General features: G+C 41.2%; 1 protein-coding gene across 1 annotated transcript; it reads left to right on the top strand.

Annotated features, from left to right (window-relative positions):
• Positions 1-419: 419 nt before the first annotated feature.
• Positions 420-2,875, top strand: LOC129722227 (pseudouridylate synthase 7 homolog). The gene is made up of 3 exons (XM_055675523.1): positions 420-739; positions 792-2,398; positions 2,463-2,875. The coding sequence occupies exons 1-3, from the start codon at positions 498-500 to the stop codon at positions 2,753-2,755; spliced, it is 2,142 nt and encodes a 713-aa protein (XP_055531498.1). The 5' UTR covers positions 420-497; the 3' UTR covers positions 2,756-2,875.
• The last annotated feature ends 14,315 nt before the right edge of the window (positions 2,876-17,190 follow it).

The following is a 17,190-nucleotide window of genomic DNA, read 5'->3' as shown; positions in this document are numbered from 1 at the left end:
AAGCAAGAAAACAGAAAAGAGCAAAAACATTAGATTTGACGTTTCTACACACTTAATTTGTCTCGGTAAACTTCCCAACAGCAACCAGATCGAGCTCGGCGAATTTTTAACAAATGTCAGCAATATATTTCGACGATCGTTCAGCAAATATATCGATCTACCGTAAACCAGCATGTATTGATATTTTGTTTGCCGAAGCTCTTGAATATTCTGCCGAAAACTTGTAGAACATTTCGCTGAATTTATCAGCTGTTGAGTTCTCGGCAATAAAATCTAAGTGTGTATGTTGTACTCGATGTTATAGCTCATAGCACATTCCCTCGAATACTACCCCTGTACTAGAAGAAAATAGTTTTTTTTTTTTCAGTGTGTAATGAACTCGCGATGAACATCAATAAAGAACGTTGTTGTTGGTCAAGCTTCAATCTCTTGCTTTGGTGTTGCTTTGCCGGTTCTCACGTGGAATTTAAAACTTTATCTCATCTCGATAATTAAGAATGGGCCACGATAGTTTCCGCAGAGGTGGAAATCGCGGTCGCGGCCGAAACGAATCCTCGTGGTACAATAAACGTGGAAGAGGGCGTGGCGATTCACGGAATCGAAACAAATCAAGACCTGCGAACAAAAATCACGGTGAACAGCGTGAATCTGTTGCGCTCTCGGACCTTAAGGAAGAACAGGTATTCATCACTGAGTACGTTTCCACCGGGAAAGGATTCCGTGGAATCCTGAAATCAAGGTAAATCCGACTTTCTTATCGTTCGCAAAAATTTCATTTGTTTCGTTTGTAGGTTTTCTGATTTTCACGTAAACGAAATTGACATTGACGGCAATGAAGCCGTGCTCACAGACATGAACATACCTGACACACCGAAAGAAGAATTGCAGGATACACCCAATTCGGAAGTAGAGGGAATGTTGACTCATTTAATAACAGCTGAAAAGCTGGAGCAAATTCGGCAAGTGGCTGCAGGAAAAAGTGAAGCCGTTGTAGAAATTGACGTAACGGATCTGACCAAAGAGGACCGTGGAAAAATTCACAACGGTACGAAATCGTTATTTGGGAAAGCCATTGTTGGATCCACAGTCACGCGAGGCGATAAGAAGTACATATCTATAGCAAGGTATAATTTTTTCAACCTGACGGACCGCCGGAGAAAATGGCTCTGGCCACATCCTTTCACGTACTTTTTGTTGTACAAAGAAAACGTGGATACGATACAGGCGGTTACTCAAATGGCGGAACAGTTGAAGTGTTCTGCCTCGGCGTTTGCTTACGCTGGCACTAAAGATCGCCGGGCTAAAACTACCCAGTGGATTTGCATACGACAATATGAACCTAGCAAAATAGCATCTGCCGTAAAGAAACTGCAGAATGTAAAGATTGGTAACTTTTGTTTCAAACCCAAGACGCTCAAGTTGGGCCAGTTACGAGGGAATCGGTTTCGGATAGCTTTGAGACAGGTTGCAGCAGAGGAGAGTATTATTCAAAGTGCAATGGAGGAATTTCGGGATAAAGGATTCATAAATTATTTTGGATTGCAGCGGTTTGGAAACAGTTCAGTCGTTCCAACTTACAGGGTCGGCATAGAAATTTTAAAGGGTCGCTGGAAGGAAGCTTGCGATTTGATACTTAAACCAAGGGCAGGGGACCCTTGGTTTATCACAAAGATGCGTGAAACTTGGGAGCAGACACGCTGTGCCGAGACTGCGCTGGCAAAACTCAGTCCACGCAACAAAGGCATCGAGAAACAGATACTATTTTGGTTAGCAACACATGATAACGACTACAAAGGTGCAATTCAACATCTCGCTCGAAATTTACGCATGTTGTACTGCCATTCGTATCAAAGTCTTATTTGGAATAGGGTGGCCTCTCGCAGACTTCGAGAATTCGGCTATCAGCTTATTCCGGGTGATTTAGTTTATGTAGATAATATTACTGATGTTGAGGCGGAACAAAACACAGTTGATATGGATGTGGCATTAGAACAAGCGATAGAATCGGACGTCAAACCCGATGCGGATGGTGAGGAACCGCCTGCCGAGCAGGTGTCTCGCTTCAAAGCGTTGGTAAAACCACTAACGGAAACTGATATAGCGTCCGGAACCTATTCGATTTTTGATGTTGTAATGCCATTGCCTGGTCACGACATTACCTATCCTGCAAATGCGAGTGGCAAATGGTACGAGGAATTACTGGCCGAGGACGGGTTGTCTTCGGAAATGCTTCTGCGAAAGGCAAAGAAAGAATCGCTTCCAGGTGCCTACCGAAAACTATTCATTCGACTGGAGAAGCTAGAATGGAAAATTGTATCATACGAGAAACCCACCGATACTCTCATTTGGTCTGATTTTGAAAAACTTAAAGGAGACCAAGAATCGGAAGTAAAAGGCGGTAAAAGTGTTTGTTATTAGTGTACTGAGAAAAATAATTCAATTTGGCTCATTATTATTTTCAGAAGCATTTTACAAAGCCTTGTTGCTGGATTTCCACCTGCCGTCGTCATCATATGCGACTATGGCTCTGCGCGAGATAATGAAGACGGACACTTCTGCTTTATATCAGCGAATGGCGGAGAAGGAACTGTCGAACGAAGCGCTGAAATCTGTTGAGACAGAACAAAACATTGTTTCCGTTGACGACAAAGCACGTGAAAAACAAGAGGAAGATAATATCGTAAAGGATAACGAACATACCGAATCATTTGTTGAGGCAAATGAACCTGCCGAGAAGAAACCTAAATTAGAATAAATTGCGTAAGATTTTGTAAGAATTTTGAGCAAAAGATGCCTTTGAGAATATCATAATAGGAGCTATCGTTCGCAGATGATCCATGCAATAAAAACAATTGCTATTTGCATATAGAAAGTATTCCGAGTTTCTTGCATTTGGGTTCTAAAAAGGCTAAGTGGTTATCTTAGACTAATATTCTCCAAAACGTATAATGCCGTTCCAAGCATAGTTGTCCCTGTGCATAAAGTTTATGTAGAACATGGGACTACTATAATTAGAACGGCTGTTTAATTTGGCACTCTGATATTACTCGGTCACATCAAAAGTTGATCTGACTGAATTTCGAACATTGGGTTTTTTGCAAAATAGTAGCAGGGTGGTATTCAAGACAAGATTGCATGACATTGACTACCGTATTCTTATATTCCATTAAAACAAATAGTAGAGGGAATTGCAACGCTTCTATTACAAAACTTCAAGGCAAAAGGTGCCAGTTGCCGATTATTCTTGTTTACTGGTTAGGTCGTCCAGAATTCCAGCCATTTTAGTTGTTTGCAGTAGCCATGCACTTCTTACAGCCACCAGCATTACGTGTGAATTCGGCACGAGATGACCGGTACTATTTTGTCTTTTCTCCTTTCAGCTGCTAACACCTAGCGTCCGTATGTAACCGGTACGGTTTAGTAATGAAACTGATGGGGTGAAATGTTCGAACGGTACCTTTTATATCAAGTCTTCGTTAGTTAGTTAGAAAGGAGGAGTTCGTTAAAAATCTGTCCACGTGGTATGTGGATGGCCCCTTACAGTAAAGTTCTTTTTTACACGATTTTACGTACCGTGCAAAAAAACGTGTAAAAAACGCGTTATTTGGAAAACGTCGTAAAAAACAACCGTGTCATTTGGAAAAACGTCGTAAAAATGAACCGTGTAAAAATGAAACAGTAAAAAACAGCCTGCTATAGTCTGTTACCGTTACTGTTACTCACTGTAACAATTTTACGCGAAGACGAAAAATCTTGCAAAAAAAATCGTGTAAAAAAAACCGCGTTATTTGAGAAAACGACGTAAAAAAATCGCGTTATTTGAAAAATCGGCGTAGAAAAGAACCGTGTAAAATAAAACCGTAATAAACCTGTAAATTTGGACTAACCGATTGTCAAACACCATTTTATTTTCGACCACTTCGCATCTGAGCGCAAACGAATGAAATCTATTCAGATCGCCAAGCAGTTCAGCTCCAAAATCAAAACGGAGTGACGGAGTAGGCAGTCGATGCCATTCAGCCTTTGAGAACTTGGCAAGCGCTCATGAAGAAGATTTTCACTTATTTTCACTCAACACGTGCAATCATTACGATCGTTTTTCAATAAACTGTTTCTTGTTCGTTAACGTTTGTCTGAGTTCGTCTTTGGTCTATCCAGGTCCAAGCCCGATGTTATCATATAGTTTTTTATTGACTCAGCAATTTCGTGAGACTTAATTGCTGTCAACTAGAACTGCTGAGCATTCAAATCATTATTATGGTTTGAGTCATTGTTTTTTTGATTGTTCCGCCCAGTCTTATGGCACCCTTCGAAGATTGCTTAATTAATCCGCTCCTGTACTTACTTAAATGACCATACGTCCTAAGACATGGCCTGCATAACATAATTCCACCAGCTTGATCGGTCCATGGCTGCCCGCCTCCAATCCCGCGGGCACCCCGTACTTGCCTGATCACGCTCCACCTGGTCTAACCATCTTACTGTTTGCGCTTCTCTTCATCTCGTACCAACCGAATTCGAAGTGAGAACCAATTTTGCAAGCTAGTTGTCTGTCGTTCTCGCAACGTGCCCTGCCTAACGTATCCGTCCAGCTTTGGCCACTTTCTGGATGCTGGGTTCACCGTAGAGTTGCGTCTCCATACTCCGATCTCCTGCACACCGCCAAAGATAGATCTCAGCACCCGCCGTTCGAAAACTCCGAGTGCTCGCAGGTCCTCTTCAAGCATTGTCTGTCTTATGTCCGTAGAGAATAACTCGTCTAATAAGCCGTTTTTACAAGGTTCACTTTGCGCGGTGGCTTAGACGTTTCCACCGTAATTTTTTGTGTAGCCCATAGTAGCCACAACTCCCGCTGATAACTCGTCTCCCAACCGTTCTCAGTCACCATTGAGCCAAAGTACATGAACTCGTCGACTACCTCAAACAAACTCAATACCGTCGATCATCACAACATTACCTAGGCGTGTCCTGTCGCGCTCAGCACCGCCCGCTAGAATTACTTCGTTTTAGACGTATTTATTTTCGATCCAATCTTCTTCGCTTCACAGTTTAGACTGACGTACTGATCTGCCGGCGCCTCAAATGTTCTGCCGACAGTGTCCACAACGTCATCCACAAAGCAGATTAATTGACCGGATTCAACGAAAAACGTGCCCACGTGTCTATTCCCGCTCGTCTCACAACGCTCCATAGCTCTTCACAATTATTCGTGTCATAAGCGGCTTTGAAGTCGATGAAGAGACCACGGCGCGCTGGACGAACGGGAGCTGGACGGAGCAAGAGGAACAAAAAGGAGAGAGGGTGGAGTTTTGAGAAAACGCCGCTCGAAGACGACTGTCCAAACGAGTACCGCGATATAGAAAAATAAAATAGAAACTTACAATTAAACTTTAGCAAGATATTTTGTAGTGAAGAATCCGAACCGTCTACAAAGCCGGTCTGGTAACTTCCCACAAATCTGTTGGTTAGTGGTGACAGTCGCTAGAAAATTATTTGGAATATTACTTTGTAGGCGGCATTCAGGATAGTGATTGCTCGGTAGTTTTTACAACCTAGTTTTTCGCCTTTTTTGAGCTTGTCGAGCGCACATATCGTAGTTGCTCCCCTGTGATCGAATTGAGCTAGTGAAGTTCCACAAGGAATCACGTATATGGCTACTAGGGATTAGTTTGCCATCTCTAGTGTACAACAATTCAGTGGCTACCGCTTGTATAGATCGATAAAGGCACCGGTCACGTCCTTACGATCGTTAGGGTAAAGAAGGATGCTGTTAGGAAGGAAGTGTAAAAGTCGTTGTTGTCGGAGACCGAATTTACCTCTGCATCTTCACGACCGCGATGGAAAGGTAGGGTTTGGTCACCGAGGTAAGTGACGAATCGAACAAAGTTGCACGCGAAGTCAACTCATTACGAAGGCGTCTAGCTTGTCGCCATTCTTGTAGATGAGGCAAATAAGCCCATCCTTCCACTCCTCCGGTAGGCATTCTGTTTCCCAAATCTTGACACCGACAGGCCAACTTGTCCGGGCCCATCTTGAGAAGCTTCTCTTCGATACCGTTCTTTTCAGCAGCCTTGTTTTTCGTGAGTCTCTGGATAATATAATGGTACATCTCCGTCGCTTGCTGCACCGACAGAGTTTCCTGCGTCGCTGTTCTGTTCTCCTGCCTGTACGCCATTCAGATGTCATCGAAGTATTGTTTACATTTTTCGGCTCGCGGAACAAAGCCTCTGCGGGACAGAACTTCCGTGCTTCATAAGAGCAGTACACCCGTTGTAGTTCTTTGCACTCCTCCTCCTTCTCCTCTGGCGGTGCGTTTTTCCTGGAAGAGTAGGGTTTGCTGTCTTCGTTTCTGTTTGAATGGCTCCACGTTCTGATGGGTGGTTTTCGCAGCATTATTGTCTGCGCTGCGTTTTTTTTTTCATCTAATATCCGATGAACTTCTTCGTTAAACCATTCGTTACGTCGGCTCGGTATTTCGCGACTTACACACTTAGATTTTATTGCCGAGAACTCAACAGCTGATAAATTCAGCGAAATCTTCCACAAATTTTTGGCAGAATTTTCAAGGACTTCCGCAAACGAAATTTATTACTTGATGATTTACGGTAGATCGATGTAGGGTAGGGAACGGCTTAAGCAGTAGCGCCTATTTTAATCAGTCGAAGAAAACAGGCCTCAAACTCCTGCATTTTGATCGATATCGACAATTTCAATGATGAAAACGAAAACTTTGATTGTCTAACTGTCTTACGAATATAAGAAATACCGTTAATCACAAAGAAATCTGTGAACAATTGCAATTGAAACAAATCGACCTATATTGCAGCCATTCGGGAGCCACTTCGGCTGCTGGAAAAAAACGCCTGCAAAACAGATGGAAACTGCTTAAAATAGGTTCGGGGTGATTGGAATAGTGTCCCTTGATTGGTAACTTTGATTGATGATTGTTAAAGTTTGCTAACTTAGTTTTACAATCTGAAAACAAGTTCTGACAGAGAAAACGATACAGAACAGATTGATATACTACTGTTTGAGTTTCACCCAACACATTTCGAGTATTTCGTCTGAATACACAGGCGGTTCCTAAAGCTGCTTAGAATATGTTCCCTACCCTATTTGCTGAATATTCGTCGAAATATATTGCTGACATTTGTTAAAAATTTCGCCGAGATGCATCAGCTGTTGGGAAGTTTGCCGAGATGAATTAAGTGTGTAAGACATTCTTCGCTACACTACTGATGGCTGACTTGACGGTATTCCAGCAGACCTCTAGAGTATAGTCACTGTATTTTACTAGTCTGGTGGAGTGGAAAACCATGCAACTGGCAACCCACTTTTTCACATTAAAATCCTGACACCACTGGATATAATTCATGTTGCATATGACTTTTTTGAAAGTTAACATTTGATGTGAAAATGAAGTGCGTTTATAACAAATGTAACAGCAATTGGCGAAGGACAAAGAAACAAACAAGTTTATTCCGGTTTCCAAAGAATGCGGAGATTAGAGGAAAATGGCTAAAATTTTGCGAGTTACCTGATAGTTCATTCATTCGTTAAAAGAGAAAATTATAGAAAAAAAAAAATTTGTTTCCATTGCGCATTTCCCGTACAATAGTACAGCGTGAAAAGCGACAGGACAGCAAATCTATAATGTTTTTTTTTCTTCATCTAGTTTATTTGACACGGCACAAATACAATTCAATGTTTAACGGCGCCAATTATATCTGGTAGCTTACTTTCTAAAGTATCTAAAGCAAATTTTTTATCCTCGCTGCCGACTACGAGCTGAAACTAAATCTAGCTTAAAGCTAGAATATTTTGCATTAAAAGCACAGGTTTGCTGTTTGATGGTTTTCATTGCCATAGGTAAGCAGCATATTAAATTTGTTCCGCTGCTGGGCCAAGATATTACGGACTGGCATATTGGGTTGTTTCCATCGGGCCTTGAGAGTATCGTGCGGGTCTGATTGCTGTTTCCGGATCCGGGGTCTTAACGTGTTCTTGTCGTTTGGTTGGATGTAGGCGGAAGGGGATAGGACTAAACTGGGGCTTGGATGGATTTCAGGAAAACGTATATAAGGGACATGTAGGATAGGTCACGGCTCGCCAAGACATCACGAACAGGAACAGCCGGCTGCCTACCTTCGGCCTGCAGGGAAGCTATTAATCTACACCTGGCGTCACGGTGTACAGGGCATGACCAAACAACGTGCTCTATGTCGTGATAACCTTCACCACAGGCACAGATACCACTCTCCCCGAGCCCAACACGACGGAGATGCGCGTCAAATCTATAGTGATTGGTCATAAGCCGGGACATCACGCAAATGAAATCCCGACCTACATCCAACCCCTTGAACCACGGGTTCGTCGATACCTTGGGGATTATGGAATGTAACCACCTTCCCAGTTCCCCCTTGGTCCAAGAATTTTGCCAACTGATGATCGTATTCTGACGTACAAATGCGAAAAATTCATTAAAGGCAATTGGTCTTTCATAAATATCACCGTTTGTTGCGCCCACCTTAGCCAAAGAGTCCGCTTTCTCATTACCCGGTATCGAGCAGTGAGAAGGGACCCACGCTAAGGTAATCTGAGTAGATTTTTCGGATAAAGCACTCAGATGTTCCCGTATTTTCCCCAGGAAATACGGAGAGTGCTTAACATCTTTCATCGATCGGAGAGCCTCAATGGAACTGAGACTGTCCGTAAAGATGAAATAATGGTCCGTGGGCATTTTTTCGATAATCCCTAGGGTGTACTGAATTGCAGCTAATTCTGCGACGTAAACAGAAGCAGGATTATCGAGCTTATGGGAGACGGTTAAATTGGTATTGAAGATACCGAAGCCAGTGGACCCATCAAGAAGTGATCCGTCAGTGTAGTACATATTGTCGCAGTTGATGTTTCGATATTTATTGGAAAAAAATTTAGGGATCTGCTGCACGCGTAAATGATCCGGGATTCCACGAGTTTCTTCTATCATGGATGTATCGAAAAACACAGTAGAATCAGAAGTATTTGATAAATCGACACGATTTGGAATATTCGAAGAAGGGTTAATATTTTGGGACATGTGATTGAAATACAATGTCATAAAACGGGTTTGAGAATTAAGTTCGATTAACCATTCAAAATTTTCAATCACGGGACGGTTCAAGACCTCACATTTGATTAGAATACGAGAAGACAGGCTCCAGAAGCGGTTTTTCAATGGTAGTACTCCAGCTAAGATCTCCAAACTCATCGTATGGGTCGATTGCATGCAACCCAAGGCGATACGCAAACAACGATATTGTGTTCGCTCCAGTTTGATCAAATGTGTGTTTGCTGCGGAGCGGAAGCAGAAACACCCGTACTCAATAACAGACAGTATCGTTGTTTGGTAAAGCCTTATAAGGTCTCCTGGGTGGGCTCCCCACCATTGTCCGGTTATTGTACGAAAAAAATTCACTCTTTGTTGACATTTTTTCATCAGATACCTCACGTGACAACCCCAGGTGCCTTTAGAGTCGAACCAGACACCAAGATATTTGTGTACCAAAACCTGAGAAATCGTTTTACCCATAATTGTTCAAAATTGGAGAAAATCTTTGTCGGTGAAGTTTACCCGAAAGAATGTCAATAGAAACGGAATCAAAAGCCCCCTTAATGTTCAAGAACGCAGACGCCATTTGTTCTTTGCGAGCATACGCCAGCTGAATATCTGTTGAAAGCAACGCAAGACAATCATTCGTCCCTTTGGCACGGCGGAAGCCAAACTGAGTATCTGATAGTAGACCATTTGATTCGACCCAGTGGTCTAAGCGACGGAGTATCATTTTTTCCATCAATTTCCGGATACAGGATAGCATTGCAATCGGCCTATAAGAGTTGTGATCAGAAGCTGGTTTCCCTGGTTTTTGGATGGCGATCACCTTCACTTGCCTCCAATCCTGCGGTACAATGTTTTGCTCCAGGAACTTATTGAACAAGTTCAACAAGCGCCTCTTGGCATTGCCGGGTAGATTCTTCAACAAGTTGAATTTGATTCTATCTAACCCAGGCGCGTTATTGTTACAGGACAGGAAAATCTATAATGTTATCAATAAACAATTAATTATAAAAAGAGCACGTTATTGATGCGACAAAAGAAAATATTCCTTTTGATTTTCTAACATGTATAAATTTAACATTATTGTGATATCATTAATTCATTACAATAACTATTCTCAAAAAAAATAGCAATTGTCACAAAAAGTTTAATTATTGAGTCTAATTTATTCTGTATCTTTTTGCGGCACGATTACAATACTTCAAATGCGAAAATCGACATACTCGACTGGTTCCCGTTTGACAGTTCACACTGGTTCCCGAAATCCAGTCCGCCAGACTAGTAAAGTATACAGTGAGTGTACTCTAGAGGGGCTTCTTCCAGCTCGTCCTCTTCTGTCAGTGCAGTTTCGAGATAAAACGCGTAGATTTCGGCGACATCGGGTTGCTTCAGCTGTGCGAGATTATACCTTGGCGGGCCAAGATAGTCACTAGATAGTGGTCCGATTCCCCGAGGTGTTTTGAAATCGATAATGTAATCGATCTGAAAAGTGCCGACCATCTATCAAAAAGTAGGCGATTTGACTTTCTGTTTGGTTAGGTGATCTCCAGGTCTATCGATGTTGAAGGCTATGCTAGAAAAAGGTGCTACGTATGGCCATGTTCTTGGAGGCACCGAAGTCGATTAGTCTTAGGCCATTTTCGTTCGTCAGCCGGTGTGCGCTAAATCGTCCAATTTCCGGAAAATTCCTCCTTCTGATCAACCTGAGTGTTGTTATCCCCGATGACAATCTTGACATCATGGTTTGGACAGCGATCGTATTCATTATTCCAACTGCGCGTAGAATTCGTCTTTCTCGTCATCAGTACTTCCGAGGTGATGGCTGTGCACTTTTATGATGCTAATTTTGAAGAATCGGCCTTTGATTCTTAACCTGCACATGCTGGGGTTAACCGGTCACCACCAGATTACCCGCTTTTGCTAGGAAATTGAGAGATCGGCAGTTTCATGTCCCGAATATCCAATCGTTAGTCCGTTTTCATCGCCTGGGTCTTATTCAGGTCCGTATAGTTACATTATTTACTTCCTGTATTGATGTTTCTTGTAAGGCCTGCATCAACCGCCTGTCTCATTGGAGAACTATCATTTCAATTTCTGACCTATTATTGAGTTTTCAAAGGTCCTTTGAGTTTTCAAAGGACCAAAAAAAAGAATTACACTTTTCCGTTAAATTTATATTTAAATATTTATAGACCGACCAAACACAAAAAAAAACACAAACATAAAAACTTTTATGAAAGTATACGAAAGGCTTGGGAAAATATTCTATCTGGTAAATTTCGAATTCTATTCTATCCGGTAAATTATTCCGAAGCTCTATCCTCCCAGCTAGGTAGTAACCGGAACGCCGGAACCTCTCGAAGCTTTCCGGTACGACTTTCCCTTGCGCACCTCAGTCACAGCTCGTTTAAAATTGTTTGCCGTATATTTATACTTGTTTTCTTCCATTATATCTTAGATTATTGAAACATAGATATCCAACTCAACCAACAATACGGGCAACAAAAATGTGGCGCCCCTTCGAGTATGGTGGCGGTTGGGTGAACTACATTTAATGAGCACACACAGAAAAATATTAAGGTAATTGCTATCTTTTTAGGCTTGGTCAGATTTGTGCGGTGTTTTTAACAGACTAATCTATATGGTCTAGATAATAACAATAATTTATTACAACAGGACTAAAATAAATGTCAATGTGTGAGATGACCATGATATAAATTATTTATTTTGATGATAGTATGACTAATCGTTCATAGTCGTTTCAACAATATGTTTTTAAGCATAACCAAAGATGACTAGTACACAATACGTTACTCTTGCAGTATGCAGCGGACACGAGATTCGCTACGCGTGAACGAAAATTGAACTAACTTGTATACTGTTAATTTGGTGATGACGACAAGGTGGTGAAAGGTGAAGCATGTTTTTCAATATCATTGTATGGTCCTATCATCTAATTTTCAATATCCTTATACGATATTGCCATCTTGTTTTTGTTTTCATCTAGCGGATTGAGCATGATAAATCGATTTTGCTAATAATCACAGTTTTAAGGTCATCAGATGGCACCCCTTATAAAGGTGTTGCAAGCAAAATGTATGAAGTCAGGTATCTTGCTCTAGTCATCATTAGCATAACACATTTGTTGTTTGTACCAATTTTAATAGTCGATTGAGAACCAAATCATCTAGATTATATTGTAAAGTCGATTGAAAACCGCCGTACAAATCTGATTGAAAGTAACATGATATTTTTCTGGGTGTGAGAAGCTCACTACTGAAATGATAAGGAATACCATGATATTTTTCCGAGTGGATATGCTTTAGTTCACCCAACGGCCTACAGATGGCAAGTTCAGAGTGTTGCCTTGAGATTATATGCAGCGAAGCCCAACTTGGATATCTATGTCTCTTTAGTCTATGATTATATGCTGAAAACAAGAAGAAAGTTCAACAATATATGCATGATACACACGCTGTACGGATTTCGATTCAAGCAAATAAAAAGAATCAAAATCCGTACGGCACAGTTTTTGTTGAATAAATACCACTTACACTATTTATTAGGCAATATACAGTTCGACAAGGACAAAGACTTTCCTTTTCCATCAATTTTAAAAAGATTCACAGAGTAAAACACTTATATCCCACTTGAAAATCGTTTTTATCTGAAGAACGTTTCCTTATAGCGAATTTCTTTATTCCACCAGCTCACCTCGTTTTGACCTGAAAGCGCACTAACTGCTGTCAAAACCCTTCTTTATTCGCTCGATATTGACCCAGTTTTGACCTGAAGCGCCTGCAAAACAGACAGGTTCGCACTGTGATTTTTGTCAGTTTTGCGAGTGGGTTCAGCAATACTATTACATCGTATCTGTCAAAACGGTCAAAACACGCGGGTGATGCTGAAAACAAAAGAAAAAATGTGTTGTCGTCTGTGCAGTGAAATCATGGAACGCAGAGGCTAATGACATACTGAGGCGTCAAATTAAGCGGAGCAAAAAGCGGCGCAAAAGCGTCTGAGCTACTTCTTCGAACGTCTATATGAAACGCTCAAACCGGTCATACTGAAGCGGCAAAGACGCGTCGGTAGAGGCGGCGAAACAGAACGAGTAGTGTTTTGACGCGCGTATACGTACGTGGTAATACCATATTCAGACTAAATCTTTCATCACCAGGTGCTTTATATTTACTATATTTTGGTCTTGAATCATAAAAAATAATAAGGATAGAAAATACTATCGGGAAAAATTTTTAGGTCGTCGGGAAAATAACACTGGTATTTTGATTGATATGGTTGAGTTTTGATTCGAATGACCAGGAATCTATGCTGAGCTTCTTTGGTCGCGAAAATGCAAGCCGCTGAGTAACTAGCTGTGCTCACATGGGTTATTCAAATCCTAACAGATATATAATATAAACTAGCTAAACGTTGCTCGTGGTCAACGGGATTAAAATTTGGAATAATTTCTTATATATTTTACTACGTCTGTAGCGCAACTCACTTCAGAAATATTATTTTATTTCATAAAAAAATCTCTATGTTTACTTAAAACGTAATTTACCGTGCTTGAAGAAGCAAAAAAATCTTCATTGGACGAATTCATATTTTCTTCAAACAAAACCGCTACTGAAATTTAGGAATATGACAACACAACGCATTTGCGATGCTCGCTCCAGTATGTCATAGGAAACTTCACCCAACGCTTCTGTTTATTCCGCTTCTCATACGCTCAACGCTTCGCTTCATTTTACGCCTCAGTTTGTCATTAGCCAGAGAGAAATAATTGCTGCAGCAAAGGTATTTGTTATGGAATTATTGGAATCGGATTTAGATTTGGATTCCGAGTTCGAAAGTGCTTTCATCAGAATTTTAGTAAGCCATCGAAAACAAGCAGGAGTCGGGTGGCGAATTTTGTCATCGACGTAGTGGAAAAGTATACGGATGCGTTTGTTATTGTTGCTGTTTTTCAAGCTGCAAAACCAAAACACGACCAAAACAGAAATCTTTTAATGTCGGCAATAATATCAAAAATGATTTGTTATTGTTGTATTTAGGATTGGCATCCGCAATACAAGAGCTACCGATCGGATAACATTTGTTTTTCACGCTTCTGGATCCGAGTTGCATCCAAGTTGCGACCGATCGAATATACGTAAAGCTGTCATAAGTTGAAAACAGACTGAAAGCAGCTGATCGCAACTGTCGCGTGGATTGCCTTATTTATGTTTACATTGCACATGGTCTCACGCACACCAACGCAAGGCTCTAGATCGTAGATCGAGATTTTTTTTTTATTCCAACCGAAAGTTGGCACTAGCCCCGTGGAATAAAGAAATTCGCTATTAGTAAATTCTCTAACGATACAACGAAATGACAACTGCTGAAACCGATACACGATTGATTTTTCATTTTTAATATTTTTATTTCATGGCCTACTGGCGCATAGTTTAATTTAACAGAAGGCCAACAACTAGAGATACCATCTGGTCGAAGTTGGAAATCAGGACACCTTTTCTAGACCCAAATTTGTATAAGTTATTCTATTCTTCGAAGTATGAGCAAATATAACTCGTAATATTTGATTTACTCAGTTTTTTTTACGCGGAGATACGTACTCGAAAAACGAGTTAATAAAAAAAATTCCGCGTATAAAAACGCGTAATTTAAATATCCTTCGATTTAAAAATCCGCGTGAAAAAACCATCAATCCGAAAATCCATGTAGAAAAATACCTAGTAAAAAATCTGAGTGTATCTCTGACGATCCACTTTCATCAAACCACTTTGAATTATTACGCATTAGTAGATACTTTAAAAATTCAACTCACGTAAACTGTTTCAACTTAAACTTAACAAATGCCAGATGCTTAATTGTAACGGTCAACGCGTGAGAGAATCTCTTATTACTCTAGTGAGATTCAACCAATGAAAAATTTCGATCGCAGTGAGCGTTGTGACCTGGAATCGAAAACACTTATTGAGCAATTTTGAAAAATTCTGCTCCTTGCCACACCAGAAAGTTAAATATCTCAAGAAAATCAGGACAAATGCTAAAATATAAAAAATAAATCAGGACGCCCAAATAGGACTTCAAAATCAGGACTTGTCCTGCTAAATCAGGACGGATGGTATCCCTACCAACAACTCAACGGATATGTACATGTAACTATCATATGAATTTTCACTTTTATAATGCTTAAAACTGAAGGAAAACATCAAGGTGTACGGATTTCGATACTGTACGGGTTTCGATCCAGCACGGTATAAGCAATTTCCTTGTTATGAAAAAAAAAAACAGTATTTTATAATTTTTAGATGGTAGGGTATCAAACGTCTTCGGCAGTAGTTTTCTTCGGAAGGTTTTTGCATATAACTGCTGCAGGGAACCTGTCGCAGAAAAACGCTGACGAAGACGTTCGATACTTTATATCAGTGGTTCCCAACCGGGGGTCCGCGAGGGTCATCTAAGAGGTCCGCGAAGTTCTTGGTAAATTTGACAGGTAATTAAAATTTCTTTCTAGATCCCTTTGTCAAAAACATCATATCAAGAAGACTGGCATCTCTGGATCGATCCCATACAAATGATAAACGTCAAATCAAACAGCGCACTCTATCTAATAAAGGTAGAAGTTTGCATCGCTGCGAAGAGAGAATGGGTGTATGTGGTGGTCCAACCTGTGCGTTCGGCTTGCATTTGCATCGCCAGCACACACACTAGCATGCGTCAGTTCCACTGTTACTCGAAAGACTGCGCTGCCAAAACTGTCGCAGAGTTCTCAGTCTTCTTGATATAATGTTTTTGCCTTTGTGTAGGCGCATTTTCAACTCTTCTGCGTATTAGGATCAAGATGTGAAACAAACTAGACTTGCAGGACGATATGAGACTGGAAAACGCAGCCTCGTATTGCAAAACATGTACCTGAAATTCGTAAAGAGGTCCGCGGAGCTCTTTGTGTTTAGCAAAAGGGGTCGCGGGGCCAAAAAAGGTTGGAAACTACTGCCCTATATGTTTTCAAAGTCTGAGAAAATCATGGCACTTCAACGTTAGGGTGGAAACAACATTTGCCACACATGCTATTCGTCCGTTGCACTGGTTAGAAGTGCACCGTTTCAAACGACGACGAAAAAGGATTATATACAGAGGAAAACTGGCGAGAGTTTTTTCTCCGCCGGGTGGTGACTTGGTGAGCGATATAAACAGAGAAGCATACATCCGGGAGAGAATTGACTCACTATCAGCTCTCCTGGTTGGCGCTTTTCCGCAGTTGTTGCCGTACTACCTTAATTCTCCCGTCGCAATATCGGCCCGCTTTGTTTTCACTCAGTTTGTGTTGCTTGTCTGATCTACCCTCGAACTCAACTGCAACCCAAACCCTAGTCACCACCCATCTCAGAGCCATAGTCAGCGAAAAGGCCATCCTCAGCTCGAAACGGCGCTTTTAGGGTGGGCGTCGCGAAACGATCCGACAGCAGTAGTGTTTGATTGAAAATCTTCCAGACAGGTTGCTCTTCCCTCGGCTAGTTGTATATTGATCTGTATCCCCGATTTGACGGTGTTGTGAAAATAAACATCCTTCGTGTAATGTGAACAAGATGCAAAACATTCGCATACTGTTGCTGATGATGAAAACAAACGCGGTGGTAGAATATTTATGTGACTAAATTGCAGTGATTAACGCGCGTTATCCTATCGCCTGAACAAAGCAAATCGATTTTTGGGTGGAAAATTGCCGATGGGGTTTTTCTGCTATTGATAATCAATTTATCGATTGTTTGACTGGGGCTCGGGGAGCGCTACATTTGGCAAAAGTGTGGTGATTGGAGCGCACAGAGTAAGGACAAGTGAACAAGAAAGAGAAAAACAAAGCCTGGGTCAAAGGTTCTAGTTGGACGCTGGTTGGGATATCCTTGGAAGCTTGAAATTTGCGCTGCTTTTTTTCGGTTAGAAGTGTCCAGTGGTGGTGCGTAATTTCTCTGAACGGATAATTTTAACGTGGAAGTTATTAGAATCTAGACGAGCAGAGGTGTGAAGATAATTACTATTCATCAACAGAGAATCAGTTGACACGAACATATGCAGCGTATTGTAAA

This window comes from Wyeomyia smithii, chromosome 2 (assembly GCF_029784165.1).
Source record: "Wyeomyia smithii strain HCP4-BCI-WySm-NY-G18 chromosome 2, ASM2978416v1, whole genome shotgun sequence".
NCBI classification, from domain to species: domain Eukaryota; kingdom Metazoa; phylum Arthropoda; class Insecta; order Diptera; family Culicidae; genus Wyeomyia; species Wyeomyia smithii.
This window is presented reverse-complemented; position numbering and strand designations above follow the sequence as displayed.

Coding starts and splice junctions, on each gene's coding strand:
- LOC129722227 (XM_055675523.1), top strand. CDS start 498: ATGGGCCACGATAGTTTCCGCAGAGGTGGAAATCGCGGTCGCGGCCGA. Junction 740..791: donor CGTGGAATCCTGAAATCAAG/GTAAATCCGACT, acceptor TTTCGTTTGTAG/GTTTTCTGATTTTCACGTAA. Junction 2,399..2,462: donor AGAATCGGAAGTAAAAGGCG/GTAAAAGTGTTT, acceptor TATTATTTTCAG/AAGCATTTTACAAAGCCTTG.